Raw genomic sequence first — 14,343 nt, forward strand, 5'->3', positions numbered from 1 at the left:
ACTGTAGGCAAGAGGCCTGTCGAAGCCCATCATCTGACATCATTAAAAGCTCAAAAAGAGAGGAACAAATCCAGCTCCCAGTTAATCCTCATGTCATCAGGAAAGTATCACCAACCTATGAGACGGCAATGAGATGGATTGTTTCCATTTCTTTAAGGAGCCAGAATGAATGAGGTATCTGGAATCTCTCAAGACGCAAGCTACCCCTCATTTGTCTCCTTACGGTAAAAAGGTATTACTGAATCTGTACTTGTAAAAATAATTAAGCATCTAATAAATCATTTTAAGAAGTGAGCCCGCTAGTAGGAGTTTGCAGGTACCTTTTATACCAGCCTCCCTCTCAATCCCCCCCCCGCCCTACCCCCCCCACCCCGCTTCTACGATCAGAACTCAATAGCTACACAACTTGGGGGCTTCAGAAAGACACCAGACACCAGGTTGGATAAGGCTGTGCTTTATTACATGCATAATTACAAATCTGTGCTAGGTGAAAATGTATAAAGCAATGGCGACCCGGGTTTATGCCACAGAGAGAAAGGGCTGGACGATCCCGTTAACCCTTCTGCCAATGTCCGTTCCATTGCCTTTCACATGATTATTTCCACTTCTTAAAATCTGCATAGCACTTACTTGTCAAAGTACTTTCCATTCATTGTCTCAGTTTATCCTCACAACAACCCTGTGAGGTAGGTACGGCAATTAACGCTATCCCCATTTTGCAGATGGGAACACTGAGGCACAGAGCGGTTAAGATCTCGAGGCTAGTTAGTAGAAGCATAGGGAATAGAAACCAGGTCTCCTAACTCCCCAGCCCATGTCTTCCTTTTTAGACTATGTTGCTATGCACGACCAGGGAGCAAAATGAAGTGAGCAGTAAGCCAGAGCTTGGGCACAGGCCGTGCCTGTGAATGGGGACCAACACCTCTCCAAGCTAGAGCAAAGCTAAGAAAGCGGGACTTAAGGGTTGGCAGCACTCGAATAAATAATTGCTCTGAACAGCTCAGCACCAAGCTGCCCATGGAAACAGGCTGTATTAGCTTTGGTTGATGCTAGTTTCTGTACATGCTCGGCTACTGCTGCTCTCTATACATTAGCTTCGGCTGAACTTTTACCAACGCTTAGGAACTAAAATGTCGAGTCAGACAGGTTTTCTTTGGCTACTGTGGCCAGGAGCCGGCCCTACAAGGGAGCGTATTACGGAGAACTCATACAGTGGCCCATGGGCTGGGACCCGGCTTTTCTGACCCTCCTGGCCTCACTGGCTCACCCAGTGGGTGGTCGTTCTCCCCGAGCCAGAAGTGAATTGGACAGAGGTAAGAGCAGGAGGCTGGCCTTGGTCAAACAGAGAAGAGTCACCGTCGTGACATCAATGTCATCCTTAGGTGACATGACCAGGGTGCTGTCTGGCAGGCCCGACTCCTTTCTGGCCTGTACCTGGTTAGCAGCATAGCTTCAAAAGACAGTTTAAAAGAACAAAATATTAAACACATCATTTTTTTTAATCTAGAATGAAATGAATTCTTAATCATTACATAGTCCTAAAGGACCAAATATATAATAAAAATGTAAATACTTACTAAAAGGCTGAGTACTGAAAAGGCAGGGCAAAGGGGGAGAAAGGGGCTGAAGTGCAATGGAGAAGGGAAAATGAGCTCTCTTGAAGGACCGTGTATTCTGAGGTACACTCAGTATGACCAGACTGAACATTCCCACCCTGGTAAAACCATCTCAGGCCACTCCCTTGTCCCCATGTGGCCAGATGGCATTTCACTCACCAAATTCCAGGCTGCCTTTGACTTTCAACAGATTTGGACTAGTAGATAATCAGGTTTAGCAACGAGCACTTCATATGTCTGCCTTGAGATGCTCAAGCCCTCAATGCTCTCAACAACCCCCCGCCCCGGCTTTGGCCCCGCCAGCAGAGCAAAGCCCCGTCTGGCCCATCGGCTCAGAAGTATCTTCCATTCTCTCAGAATGATGTTGTCCCTCCCCCAAGGTCCACATTCAAGACAACACGCCTGTTAACAACTGAGAAAAAATTGGAATTGGGGGATGGGGGGAGGAGGAGGAGAGAGAAGGAGAGGCAGAGATCACTTTTTTTAAACCCTCATATTTTTATACCATCATATGCCGTTTCTCCCTTTATAAAAGGCCAAACTTTAGGCAAGGCATTGATTCAGTGAGTGCACACAGAGGCTGAAGACCCTTTGGCAGGAACTGAGAGGTAGGAATTTATGACTGTGGGACTCAGCAGGGGGACCTGATAGGTCCCATCCAAGAAACGCAAACTCTGCACATCACAGACTTTCTTTCTTGGGTGAGTTGGCAAAATCGGACTACACAGTGGAAAAAGCAATTCCGTTCCCTACATCGCTTCAAAACTTTGCCCAGATCCAGATGTTCAGAAGTGAGACCGCGGCCAGCAAACATTTGTGGAGTAACGTGAAGTTGCTAACACCTACTCTTCCAAGAGCTTCCCTCCTTGGAGCGAACAACCGAAACTGAGGCAGAGCAAAGCCGGAGTGGTCGCCACAGGACCACTGCATTAAATTTCCCTGTAAGTTTACACAGCTCCCTGAACTCTGATCTGAGAAGCCCTCACCTTTTTTTTTTCTTTCTAATACACAATAAGTATATTCTAGGGAGGCTAAAATATAGATTAAAAAAAAATTCAAGACAATCTACCTAAAGCTCATCACTTAGGCAATGGTACATAGTAGCCGGCCTCCTTCCTGAGCAGATGTCTGGTCGCGGGTCAGCCCTCTCCATACAAGTGGACTGCCTCCAGCCGAATGTGGCTTTGAGCCTCTCCTCTGCTCGCAAACCCTGGTCTCTGAAAGACTACTTGACTTGCTCTCTACCTGAGGCACATGATCAGACAGTTTATAAATGCCAGGTTGTATGGCGTGGGGCGCAGGATGGCCTTCCTCCTGCCATCTTGCAAGAACTCAGACACTCTCTTACTAGGGCTTCTCCACTGCCACATCTTCCAATTCTCTCTCCAGAGGGAGTCCAGGCAAACCCAGAGGTGATAAACAAACAAACAAACAAACAAACAAATCAAGGTTTTAGGACACTTAAGTTCAGACCACATATTTAGACATCTATTTTTTTTTTTTTCTTAAGAACTGAATATCCTACTTCCCATTTAATTTCTAAATCTCTAGTTTTTCTCAGGGTTTTCAAAAGCTCAATACTCTGTGCACCACCCTGAAAAAATGTTCTCCTGCTTTCTCTGAACTGATCGGTGGCAATGTGGCCTGTCCTCAGTAAGCACTTCGGCAGTATAAAACACACTGGCCGTTTCAGATTCTCAATATCACCTTCACTATCATCACTGAAAACCCAACTTCAAAAATTGCACTCCTCGTGATTTATTAAAAAAAAAAAAAGATACTGTGGGGTAACAAGTTCACCTTCCTATTCATCACCTCACAAAACAAACCAAGATTGAGAACCCAACTGGGACAGGCGACTCAAATACGTAAAACGTGTACCATGCTCGATTACTTTGCATGATGGACTCTATTGCGTGACAAGTTTTTAAAAACATATTTGCTCCCCCCACACCTGAACGAGTTCATAACATCGTGGTTAAGGGGCGCCTGGGTGGCTCAGTCGGTTAAGCGTCCGACTCTTGAATTCGGCTCAGGTCACGATCTCGGGGATGTGAGGGGTCGTGCGATGGAGCCCCGCATCGGGCTCCAGGCTGGGCGTGGAGCCTGCTTAATATTCTCTCTCTCTCTCTCTCTCTCTCTCTCTCTCTTCCTCTGTCCCTCCCCTCCTTTAAAAAAAAAGATCATGGCTAAGAATTACTTCACAGCCTTAGACCACACTAAATCCCCATTACTTTATCTTTCTCATGTCTCACGGAAATGGAGACTTGCTAGAGAAATTTATGCTGTGCTCTGCTCTTCCCGTAAGGGGTTCAGATTCCGCCTCTGCTGTCAAAACAACTGAGCCACTTTGCTGTTCAATCAGCAAATTAATCGTTTGCTCTGCCAGCTGGCAAATCCAAAGTGTCATCAATGTCAGATTACCCACCAGAGGGTATCAGTTCTGTGGGTTACGCCACCCCTACTGCACAGCTGGTCTGGGCCAGAAGGAAGCTGCGGCCAGAGAAGAGGAGAGCGTCGGAACAAACATCCGAAAAGAAATGACCTTGACGGCGGCCGTTAGTTTGCATTCTCGGTCCCTTGCGTCCTCCCTCCTGTGGTCTAACGGTGCATTAACTGTTTCGGCCTCTTTTAATTCTTTACATTGAACATCTAACTCTACAAAGTCTAGCAGCTAGACTTCTACAAACCTACCGACTCCCACTCTTCTCACGACTGGCTGTGTCCCAGATCTTTCTCCTCCGCAAATCCTAAGTCTCTTGAAGCATGCACTGGCATTCTTTTGTAAATCCTTCCCTTGTGTCGGGCAATTTTCTTTTCTTAACACCCAAACACACTGGTCTCAACTCAAATGAATTTTTAAGTGGCAGATCATCTAGTCTTTTGCCATTGAGGTATGTGGCCACTTGCGGCTACCGACGCGCCTCCCTGTCATGGCTTTGTTTGTTGGGTAAGTCTGTCCAACTGCTGAATCTGCAATGGCAGAAAGAACATTTTCCTTTGCCTGAAGACAAGAAACCCTTGAGTGTTAGGTGCTGAGCCAGCAGGTAGCAGAGAGCTTTAGCCACAATTAGCCAACCTTTGGGCCAAACCATAGGATTGGACATATAATGAATACCATACACTATAGCTACTTCTAGCCTATGTGTTACAAGGATTCCTGAGAAGCTGAGGTTAATGAATGAGATTTATCAGGAGTGAGGTATCAAAAGGATATTATTCTCTGGAGGGCCAATCGGTGCTTAGTATCTAGAAAGTATACCTTGGCACAGTGTTATCTGATTTCTCAAATTAATTCTCTGAAGTAGCACCTTAACACTGGCTCATCTGTCTGAAATCAAAAACACAGCCTAGAAGAAACACAAAGGCAAACTTAGACGCCCTCCATATCGCCGCTGCGCTATGAAATGCGACCAAACCTGTGTCATCAAATACCAGAAATACTAACGCTTCCTGTTTTGCAAACTTTAGCTGGACGGCTAATAAGAAAAGATAGGTAGTGAACCAGAAATACACAGATAAGAATGGCTCCTGCACAATACACAGGGGCGGTCCGGCCCACGGCCTCATCCCATATGAGGAAATCAGTGGCATGGAAGGGACAAAAGACATAGAGTGACTGAGTCATGACTCTAAGAGAAGACAACCTAGAGAGCTTTTTTCTCTTTCACTAAAATGTTAGCGTGATAAACTTAAAAAAAAAAAAGAAAAGAAACGCAACGAAACTCTGGTGAGTGCCTTGATATTTGAAAGATAAAACTCAATACAAGCCTTGGCTACCCAGGTCTGGGCAATGAAAGATCTTCAGATTTTGGAAAGATAAGAACCAGGGGTAAAAAAAAAAAAAAAAAAAAAAAAATCCTAGATTCAGGGCTCAGCAACTTGTAAGATGAGGCACCCTGAGGTGTTCGGGGAGGGGAGGCGGGGGCGGGGAAGGATACGCCGAGCGACTGCTGGTTCCAGGCTGGAAGGATGGCGCCAAGTGCGGGGGGACAGACCTGTAGAACAGGAAAGGCTGAACTCACAGCCCTGCGGTTGAGTCTTGCTGCTACGGGCACTGGGCATCAGCACAGAAAGGGAGGGAGGCCCGGCAGCAGCAACTGGGCAAGAGAGCAAAGCAAATGGCTGGGCGTTACCTCGGGGGTCCATGTGCCAGAAGGTTGCTGAGCCCCGGTTTACAATTTAACTAGCCCCGGGAGTTATTTCTTGAGAGAGGAATGATTAACCAGGCATGGCGCTCAATCCCAAAGAGAGGAGTCGGGACTGAGGAGTGGGAGGGGAAAAGAATGGAGGGGAACACGGGGCTGGGGGCAGCCGCACATGGGGAAAACAACAGAAAATGAAACCGGGCGTCGGTCGGGATGACGGTGGTGGCGCTGTGATTCCCCCAGGCGTCCCTATGGTGTGATGTTTTCTACTGCAGGAAAGGTGGTAGAAAATTGAGACAGGCACCTTTGCAATTGGATAAACAAGCACCTTTGGTGTCACCAGGCCTTGTCCACACCCCTGGCTCTTAGGATGGTTCTGCATTTTATTCAGAATTCTAACGAGCCTCAAGGGAGTGGCAGCTGCCTATCCTAATTCCAATGCCTCAAATAGATTTGAAAGTACCCCAAGCCTAAATTCATGTTCACAGGGACAACACTGGCCTGTTACATGTCCTTAACACTGGGAGGAGGCATGAGTGCCCGGTTATTTGAGTACTGGTGGTCTTTACGAAGGAATGCATGAGAATGCAGATTCAGCTCGGGATCTTCCCTGGTTTATCAGTACACAGTCTAGACTTGGTTCCCTTTACTATTCTTACATATTCCAGAAGCCTAAAGCACCATCACTCATGGAGGTGGCATCTGGGTAAGAGAATTAGTCGGGACCTCACCAAAAAATGTGAAATTCCTTGTCATTGACTTTGCTTAGAACTTTACTAATCATTCATTCCAAGGAAGCTGGAGAAATCATTCCTTGCTACTAACAAATTCATGGCGAAGTCCTTGTCTACCAGCTAACAAATACCATCTGGAAAATTACCCTTTTTGCAGACAAGGAGAAAGTTCCATAACTTATCTTTGTGCACTTCAAAAGAGTACCAGGAACAAGCAAGCTATAAAAGTCAACCTCTCTAAATTCGTTTAGAGAAGGTTAACCAAAGCAGCATTGTCTTATAATCAGATATTAAAATTAACATACACGTACACACACACAAACTAATAATGCTAAATATTGTAACAGGAACAAGATAACATTTGAACTGAATTTTCACAGTCTGGAAAACACCATTACTATTTTCCTTCTGGCTTTCCTTTCTGTGGTTGGAAAAGCAAAGCCCCTTAGTTTACACTTCATCTTCCACCAATGACAGAGTCCAAAAAAGTGACTTTTTCATGAGTTTCCTGTAGGCTATAGGTCAGGACGGTTGGAATTTTTCTTGCATAGTTTTCAGTGATTGCATATTGGCTAACAATTATGTTTTAAATTAAAAAAAAATTTAAGAAGAATCAAACCAGAGCAATCTCATTGACTCTTTCACAAAATCTTCCTAATGCAGTGTCACAGAAGCCTAACTGTATTTTCTCCTAAAGAGAAGATTAAATTCCAGAGATTATGTAGTGCAACTGGTTAACTTCTAGGAAAGAGACAACACACTAATATAACTTCACCCTCCAAATATGGGAAATGTGTTTTGGGTACCCAGTTAACAAAACACATCCGTGGTCTGCAATGTCCTTCCTGTTTTACATCCAGCACAGCCCTGTGATTCTAGTTGAAGAGAATGGAGTCGGGATCTTGGTTTGCCATCTGTGCTATGTGCTTTAACACGTCCTTTTTGGTAATGATTCCGAGCAACCGCCTGGAAGACAAAACGAGACAACAAAACAAAAATAAGCCTGTGGTTAACATCCTGCAGGTGACGCTTTTCCGCCCCAGTCCTTCGCAACTCTGTCTTCAACGCTGTCTGCACTTACGGCATGAGGCACTGGCGGGACTAGGTGACGCGCACCAGGCAAACGGGACTGGGCGTGGGTCCCTAGACAGGCGGCCAGCATTTCTACCTTGGGTCTCGCATCCTGCTACTTCTTGGGGCTTAAGTATTCCCTGTATGTCTGAATCTTCCCGTTTGCCACCCAGTTCAAGTGCTCCTCCTCCAGAACGCCTCCCCTGATCCTGCGGGCCAGCAATGACTGCGTCCTCCTGGCAGCAACGGCCTGACCTATGCCCTTGTCCCGTCTGCTGTCGTGTGACCTGGGCTCATGTGATCTCAAATTCCCTACAACGCTGCGCGCTCCTTGAGCAGGGAGAAGGGCCTTATTCCTTTTTTTGTGTCTCCTTGGCGTCTAGTGGAATACCGTCTTGCACGAAATAGGGGATTCGGTAAATGTTGAATGAATCAGTTAAGGGAAGTCCCCTTGCTGATTCAAATCCTGCAAGACATCTGTTACAACATTTAGAAATTGTAGAGAGTGAAATTCTTACATAATTGCTGGATTAACATAGCATGCTTAGAAAAAAAAAAAATCCACCCTCCTCCTCCACCTCCCTTCTTTTCCAATAAAAATAGCAGGGCTTCCTTTACTGCATAAGAAATGTCCCGGGGGGGGGGGGACAGAAAAGAAATTTTTTAAAAATTTAAAAAATGATAAAATAAAGAAATGTCCCAGAAAGAAAGAGCCTTGGCCTTGAGAATCGGAAGACTTGTGTTTAAAGCCTACCTCTACTATATATTAATGCGGGGCCCTTGTGCAGATCTTCAAACCTCACCAAAATTTGCTTTTCTCATCCTCAAATAATAGTAACAAAGGTACTGTAAGGACCAAATACTATATACACATATAGTACGTAATACCATCATAACTTCAGGGCTGTCTGTTCAAGAGGACACAGCCATTTCCTTTGTGGGGGAGGAACTGCATTATTTACAACGTGCAGCAAGCAGTTCCCATCTCTCAAACACACTTTTGCCCCCAAACCCCTTTTCCGTTAATTATGACGATAAAAGAAACACATCCATCTTCATCACGGAGCTTCAGAAGGGCAAGTGCTACTAACGTTCAAATGAATTGGGTTCTTCTCTCTTTATTTCTCTATGGTCTCCTTCCTCCCACAACCCAACGTGCCTCCCCCAAGGAGCCCTCACCCGTTGTGCGTAACCAGGCACTGCCGCAGTCCCAGCTTGCGGAAGATGTCCACGACAATCTCCATGGGTGTGAGGTCAGTCACAGTGAAGGGGCTCAGATCCAGGATGTTCCGGAGCTTTAGGGTGGGCGGGGTGTAGGGCGGCATGGGAGGAGAATGTTCGGTGAAATAAATGATGGACGTGCTTACAACCCCATCCTGTTTTTTCCGAGCATTTTCTATTTGAGAAGTAGAAAAAAAAAAAAAGTTGAACATGGAAGTGCTCGTTCTATCTTGATGGCCCCTAATTCGTCCCGTCCTCCCTCTGTCTTCACCCCTTTGACACGTATTGATTTATTTCCACAGCGGATCCCGTGATCCTCTTTCTGAAATCCTTACCAATGGAAATAATGAGATCTCTCCGGAGGACAAAACCCACAAGTCTTTGGGACTCCCGGGACACCACCACTGGGAAGCCACTGTAAGTGGTTTCGCTGATGATAGTCTCTACATCTTCCACGGTCATACTGTCCTGAGTAAGGACAGTCAATAAAGGATCATTTCTCCGGGGTTTCATCACATCCATTGCCAGGGTCTTATGGGCAAACTCTTCTTTGGCTTCAAGAAAGGGGTAACCATTGAGACGAATGTGGGCATCATAGATGCCCTCTCGCCCAAGAGCGTCTGCCACCCACTTGCTTGTCATGGCTGCAGCCATCAGAGGCACAATGTACTCCAAGCCCCCAGTTAGTTCAAACATTATGACAACAAGGGAAACAGTCATCCGGGTCACCCCACCTGCAACGAAACAGATACAGGCCACTGAAAACAGGAAAAGTTCAGATTCATGCCAGATAAGGGCCTGCGACAGACCCCCATCCAGGGAAAGCCTACTTACCAGAAACACTGCTAAGAGGGGGGCTCCCCCATAACTGCAACTGCATTACAGCCAGTTTATAATGGACCTGAGTCACATTTCTCAAAATAACATCTACAGAAGCGCAACAGGCCTTCTGCATTTTTCTCCTTTTGTTTCTTATTCGTGCATTGCTTTCTCCCCCTTAATTATAAAGGTCATTGCAGAAGATACCCACAACTTGTGTAACACTACTGAGACGAGAGGTTCTCTGGAACGTACAGGCCATTGTGGAAAAGTCAGAACACATTTCTTTAAAGTCTATAAAAGACGGGGCAGGCGCCTGGGTGGCTCAGTCGGTTAAGCGTCTGCCTTGGGCTCAGGTCATGAACCCAGGGTCCTGGCATCGAGCCCCGCATCGGGCTCCCTGCTCAGCAGGGAGCCTGCTTCTCCCTCTGCCTTTCCCCCTGGCTTGTGCTCTGCTCTCTCACTCTCTCTCAAATAAATAAATAAAATCTTTTAAAAAAAAATAAAGTCTATAAAAGAAAGTCATTATCCATAAGCTCACTGCCTAGAAATAAGCAGAGTAAAAATTTTGAATGACTTTTTCAAGTTTTTCACTATGTAAAAATGTATGTTTTTACATAGGTGAGCTCATACTACACGTTTAATTCCCCACAGTGCTCCCCTCCCCCCACTTTATGTCAGGAACATCTTGGATATTATCACAAATTTATTTAACATCATATTTAAAGATGTTAAATATCAGCATCACATTTAATAGCTACATAGAATAACATTACAAGGTTATACGGACCATAATCCACTGAACCAGTCCCTTCCTGTGCATATTTAAGTTGATTCCAATTTCTTGCTATCATAAATAATCCTGTGATGAACACTCTTGGGCAGATATCCTTCTCCACGTTTCTGATCATTTCCTTAGTATGATGAAATTTGAGAGTAAAATTGCTCCCCAAAGGGAGGAATGTAGCTATATGATAAAGAATGTTTCCAAAGCACTTGAAAAATGGCAAACCCAAAAGGAAACGGATGGTCATTTAAAAAAAATAAATCAATCTGCAGTCAACTGTGTTTCATATCACGCTTCTTCATGATGTCACCTGGGTGGCAACTTCTTCAAACCCAATGCAGACACCACTCACCCAAGCAGGCTGCAGCCCCAACCATCGCATACAGGCCAGGGGTGATGCAATCCGCTCCCTGGCTACACCAGCTGTTGAAGATGGCCCAGTCATGGTGGTAATAAGCCAGCTGTTCCATCCCCACTCCCAAAAGTCGACCTGCTATAGCACCAACAGCCATGCTGGGGATAAACAGGCCAGAAGGGATCTGCAAAGAGAAAGCAACGGGTGCTTAGGGAGGCATGATGCGTCCGCCTGGCACGTGGTAAGGGCTAGAGGACTGACCCTCTGCGAAGCGAACAGGCCAAATGACAATTTAACTATGCACTATGCTAGCAAGTGGCCGTAAAGACTTGTGTAATGCTACAGGGGCTAGAGGTTCTCTGGGACGTGCAGGCAAGGACGACTGCAGAGAAGCTTACCCTGATCCGGGGTCCATCAGGCAAGAGCCTGAACTCTCCAGACCAACACAGAACTGGAGGCAGAAATTAAGCCTTTCCCAAAGAAAAAGGAAAATAGATGGAGTTTCTCACATATGCAGACATGTTCCCCAATTCTGAATTCTTAGCAACAATTCCCCTCTATTGACTACCTACCACGTTTTATGCTGGATACTCAACTGACAGGATTCCCCGAGTTCTTGACAACCACCCCTGGGGGGACAGGCGTTAGGATTACCCAATCACAAAGAACTCAAGGTTCAGGGAGGTGAAGTAACTCACCCAAGGTCAAGATACAGTAAATACCGGTGCTGGGGATGAAACGCAATGCTCCTAACCACTCCCATGTACTGAATCTTAACCTACTGCTCGCATTAAAAGGATTGTACACGAGGTTACATTTTATTTTGTAACAGTATAAAGAAAGACGAAATGATGACATTTTTTAAATGAGGTAGTAACTATGGTTGCGTGACTATCCAAAACAAAACAAAAAAACCCACCGCCACCACCACCAAAAGACCCTCTCGTCGGTCTCCCGCTCTACTTCCTGACTCCTAGGATATATAGGGTGAATTCTCAATGTTCTGTGTGAAGGGAGGGAAATGATGACAAGGACAAAATAAAACAGCAGATTATTTTTAAATAGCCTGTGTTTGATTGTGGAATACATATGAATCTGGGTGGGTCTGATGGTCTGAACATTCACTTTAAATGAAAGAATGAAGCCATGATGGGAAAAAAAAAAAATCACTCAAGAAGCACTGTAAAACCTTCCGGGGTGTCGAGGAGGATGCGTATCAATTCAGAGACTATAGTACTGGCTAAACTGAGCTGTGGAGTCTTCTTCTCTGGTTCGAATCTCCATTTCCGTAGAGAACAGAGGGAACTAACTTGGTAGTTGGGTGCTAAAGAAAAGACTAACAACCTAGGGAGGAGGAAGAAAATACCTCAATGAATGTTCCTTTCTGATTTCTTCCGAAACATGGAACTGATAACAAGTACCGAAAATAAAAGATGCTGGCCCGACGTCTGCTTCTGACAGTTGCACTATTAACTTGGGATCACCTGTGAAGTTCCTGCTACTTGGGCATTGATGACAATGGTATAGAATACATTTAGCGCCACACTGGGCCAAACCATAGGACATTGCCATCTTAGGGTCAAAATGGTTGAATAATGGCTACTTCATTTGGTTCAACTTGATATTTTGCTCTATTGGCAAACTCTAAAGCCACCCTCTAAGGACCAAAAATGTGGTGGTCAGATATTGTTTTAACACAAAATGCACATGAATAAATACCTTACCATCCCTTTTGAGGGGCAAAATCTGTTTTCCTCTGGAAAGGAGAACACATTTCTCCTTAAATCTCATCACTGAGGTTTGCATGTGGCCTAAAACTAGGCTTGGACGATGTTTGGTGGAGGTACCGCTGTCTAGGAAGTTATGAGGACACGTGGGAGCAGGGGGGTGAGGGCTTCTGAGGGTAGGGGATAATGCTACATGAAGCCGGAAATGCCACATGAGCTTTAAAGATTGTATGGTGTCTTGGCTTTGCCCCCCAAACCCACAGCCACACATCTACCCACCAAGTATCAAAAGGATGTGCTCACCTTCATGCCAAAGGTGAATATGGTGATGACAATTTTCAGTATGAGTGTCAAGGCCAGCTGCCACATGGCACTGTAGACTCCCACACCAGCCGGTCTGTCGGGCAGCTCTCCCCCCTTGCTTGTGTTGAAGCGGTTCTCATAATCACAGAGCTTGGAGGAGTCCAGCAGGCCACAGTCATTGAACAGCTCAGAAATAAGCTCACTTGTGCTCATGCGGGTGTACTCATTGGGGAAAGCCAGGATGGCAGTGATGGCTGTCACAACGAGTACCTCCACGACAGGGTACCTGCCCAGCTGAGTGGTCTTACGCTTCCGACACCAGGCAATGTTGGTACGGATAAACAAAGCTCCCCACAGACCACCAAATATGCCCAGCACAATGAAGGGCACGAGCTCAAAGAGATGCCAGGGGGTGTGAAACTCCACATAAAATAGAACCAGGCGGCTGTTGCCAAAGGGATTGATGGAACGTAGAGTAAAAGCTGCCACCAAGGCAGCAAAGAACGAGCGCCACAGCGTTTTGAGGGGGAAATAGTAGCTGACCTGGAAGAAAGAAGGTGAGAAAGCAAACGTAAATCAGGATGCAGAAACAGTTTCAGGTGAAGAGTCACTGCTGCAGTTCTTTGACGACCGAAGAACTGCCCAGAGAGCGCTTGGTCACACGGTAAATGGTAACCCGCTGAGTCGGGAGGAGCACTTCGGGTCCGCAATGTCCCATAGACACCGGCCAGGATTCCTGACACGAAAGCAACACACACATATTCCAGAGACAGATAAAAGTAGTTACCTCTTCTAGGCTGAATAACACCCCGCCGATTGGTGCCCCAAAGGCTACAGATACACCAGCTGCCGCTGCAGCCGACAAGACCTACAATCCAAAACTCAAAATTAGTGTTGGAATAATGACACCTTTCTACCGTCGATCACGTTTTAAAAAAGGAGTATTAGTGTTTACTAAACATTTAAAAAAAAACCACTATATGTGTTCCATATCCGGTTAATCAAAAATGAAGTTCAATTCATATTTACTTATTTTGAGAGCAAATGCTGCAGGCTACATTTCAAACGCATGGTTCAAATGCTGGAACAGGTAGAGGGTCTTTCCTGTGTAATTAATCCGGGCATGTACTTTATTCCGAATCATTCCCCTCATCCCCAGTACTCTCAATTCATTAACTGAATTTGAGTCTGTAGACCTATTAACCACCTAAATGAAGTCTTTTCAGTGATATATTTACATAGCGCTTTCTTTATTAAGGAATGCTTTTTAAATGAGATTTTAGAGAAGGCTGTCATGATACAAAACTGAAGTAACAATTGACTCACAGCTACTCAGGAGCTGCAAATATTCACACAATAGGTGGTTGGGGCTTCCTGTACTCTGTGCCCCACTTGGTCCCTACTGACTGGTGGAAACAGAAATAGGGAGCAAACTAGAAGCAACGAGAAGCAAGGGGACAGACTCTGAAGGGAAGAGAAGACCTAAGTGTGTTTCGGTGAGGCAAGGAAAAGGGCTAGGTGGGAGAGGAAGAGAAAGGGGAAGAAGCTGTCAGAGGGAAATA

The 14,343-nt window shown here is 45.5% G+C and overlaps 1 protein-coding gene across 2 annotated transcripts in view; it reads right to left on the bottom strand.

Annotated features, from left to right (window-relative positions):
- Positions 1-438: 438 nt before the first annotated feature.
- The window catches only part of CLCN5 (Cl-/H+ antiporter 5), a 47,698-nt gene continuing 33,793 nt past the window's right edge, over positions 439-14,343 (bottom strand). For both annotated transcript variants that reach the window (XM_081808880.1, XM_081808881.1), the window contains exons 7-12: positions 13,569-13,649; positions 12,782-13,324; positions 10,749-10,935; positions 9,126-9,524; positions 8,749-8,965; positions 439-7,464 (exon numbers count right to left, since the gene is read on the bottom strand). In XM_081808880.1, coding sequence (XP_081665006.1) covers positions 7,374-7,464; positions 8,749-8,965; positions 9,126-9,524; positions 10,749-10,935; positions 12,782-13,324; positions 13,569-13,649 — 1,518 coding nt within the window. In that variant the 3' untranslated portion in view covers positions 439-7,373. The remainder of the gene's footprint in view (positions 7,465-8,748; positions 8,966-9,125; positions 9,525-10,748; positions 10,936-12,781; positions 13,325-13,568; positions 13,650-14,343) is intronic.

Source organism: Leptonychotes weddellii, chromosome X (genome assembly GCF_054177405.1).
Source record: "Leptonychotes weddellii isolate Sample4059 chromosome X, ASM5417740v2, whole genome shotgun sequence".
Taxonomy (NCBI): domain Eukaryota; kingdom Metazoa; phylum Chordata; class Mammalia; order Carnivora; family Phocidae; genus Leptonychotes; species Leptonychotes weddellii.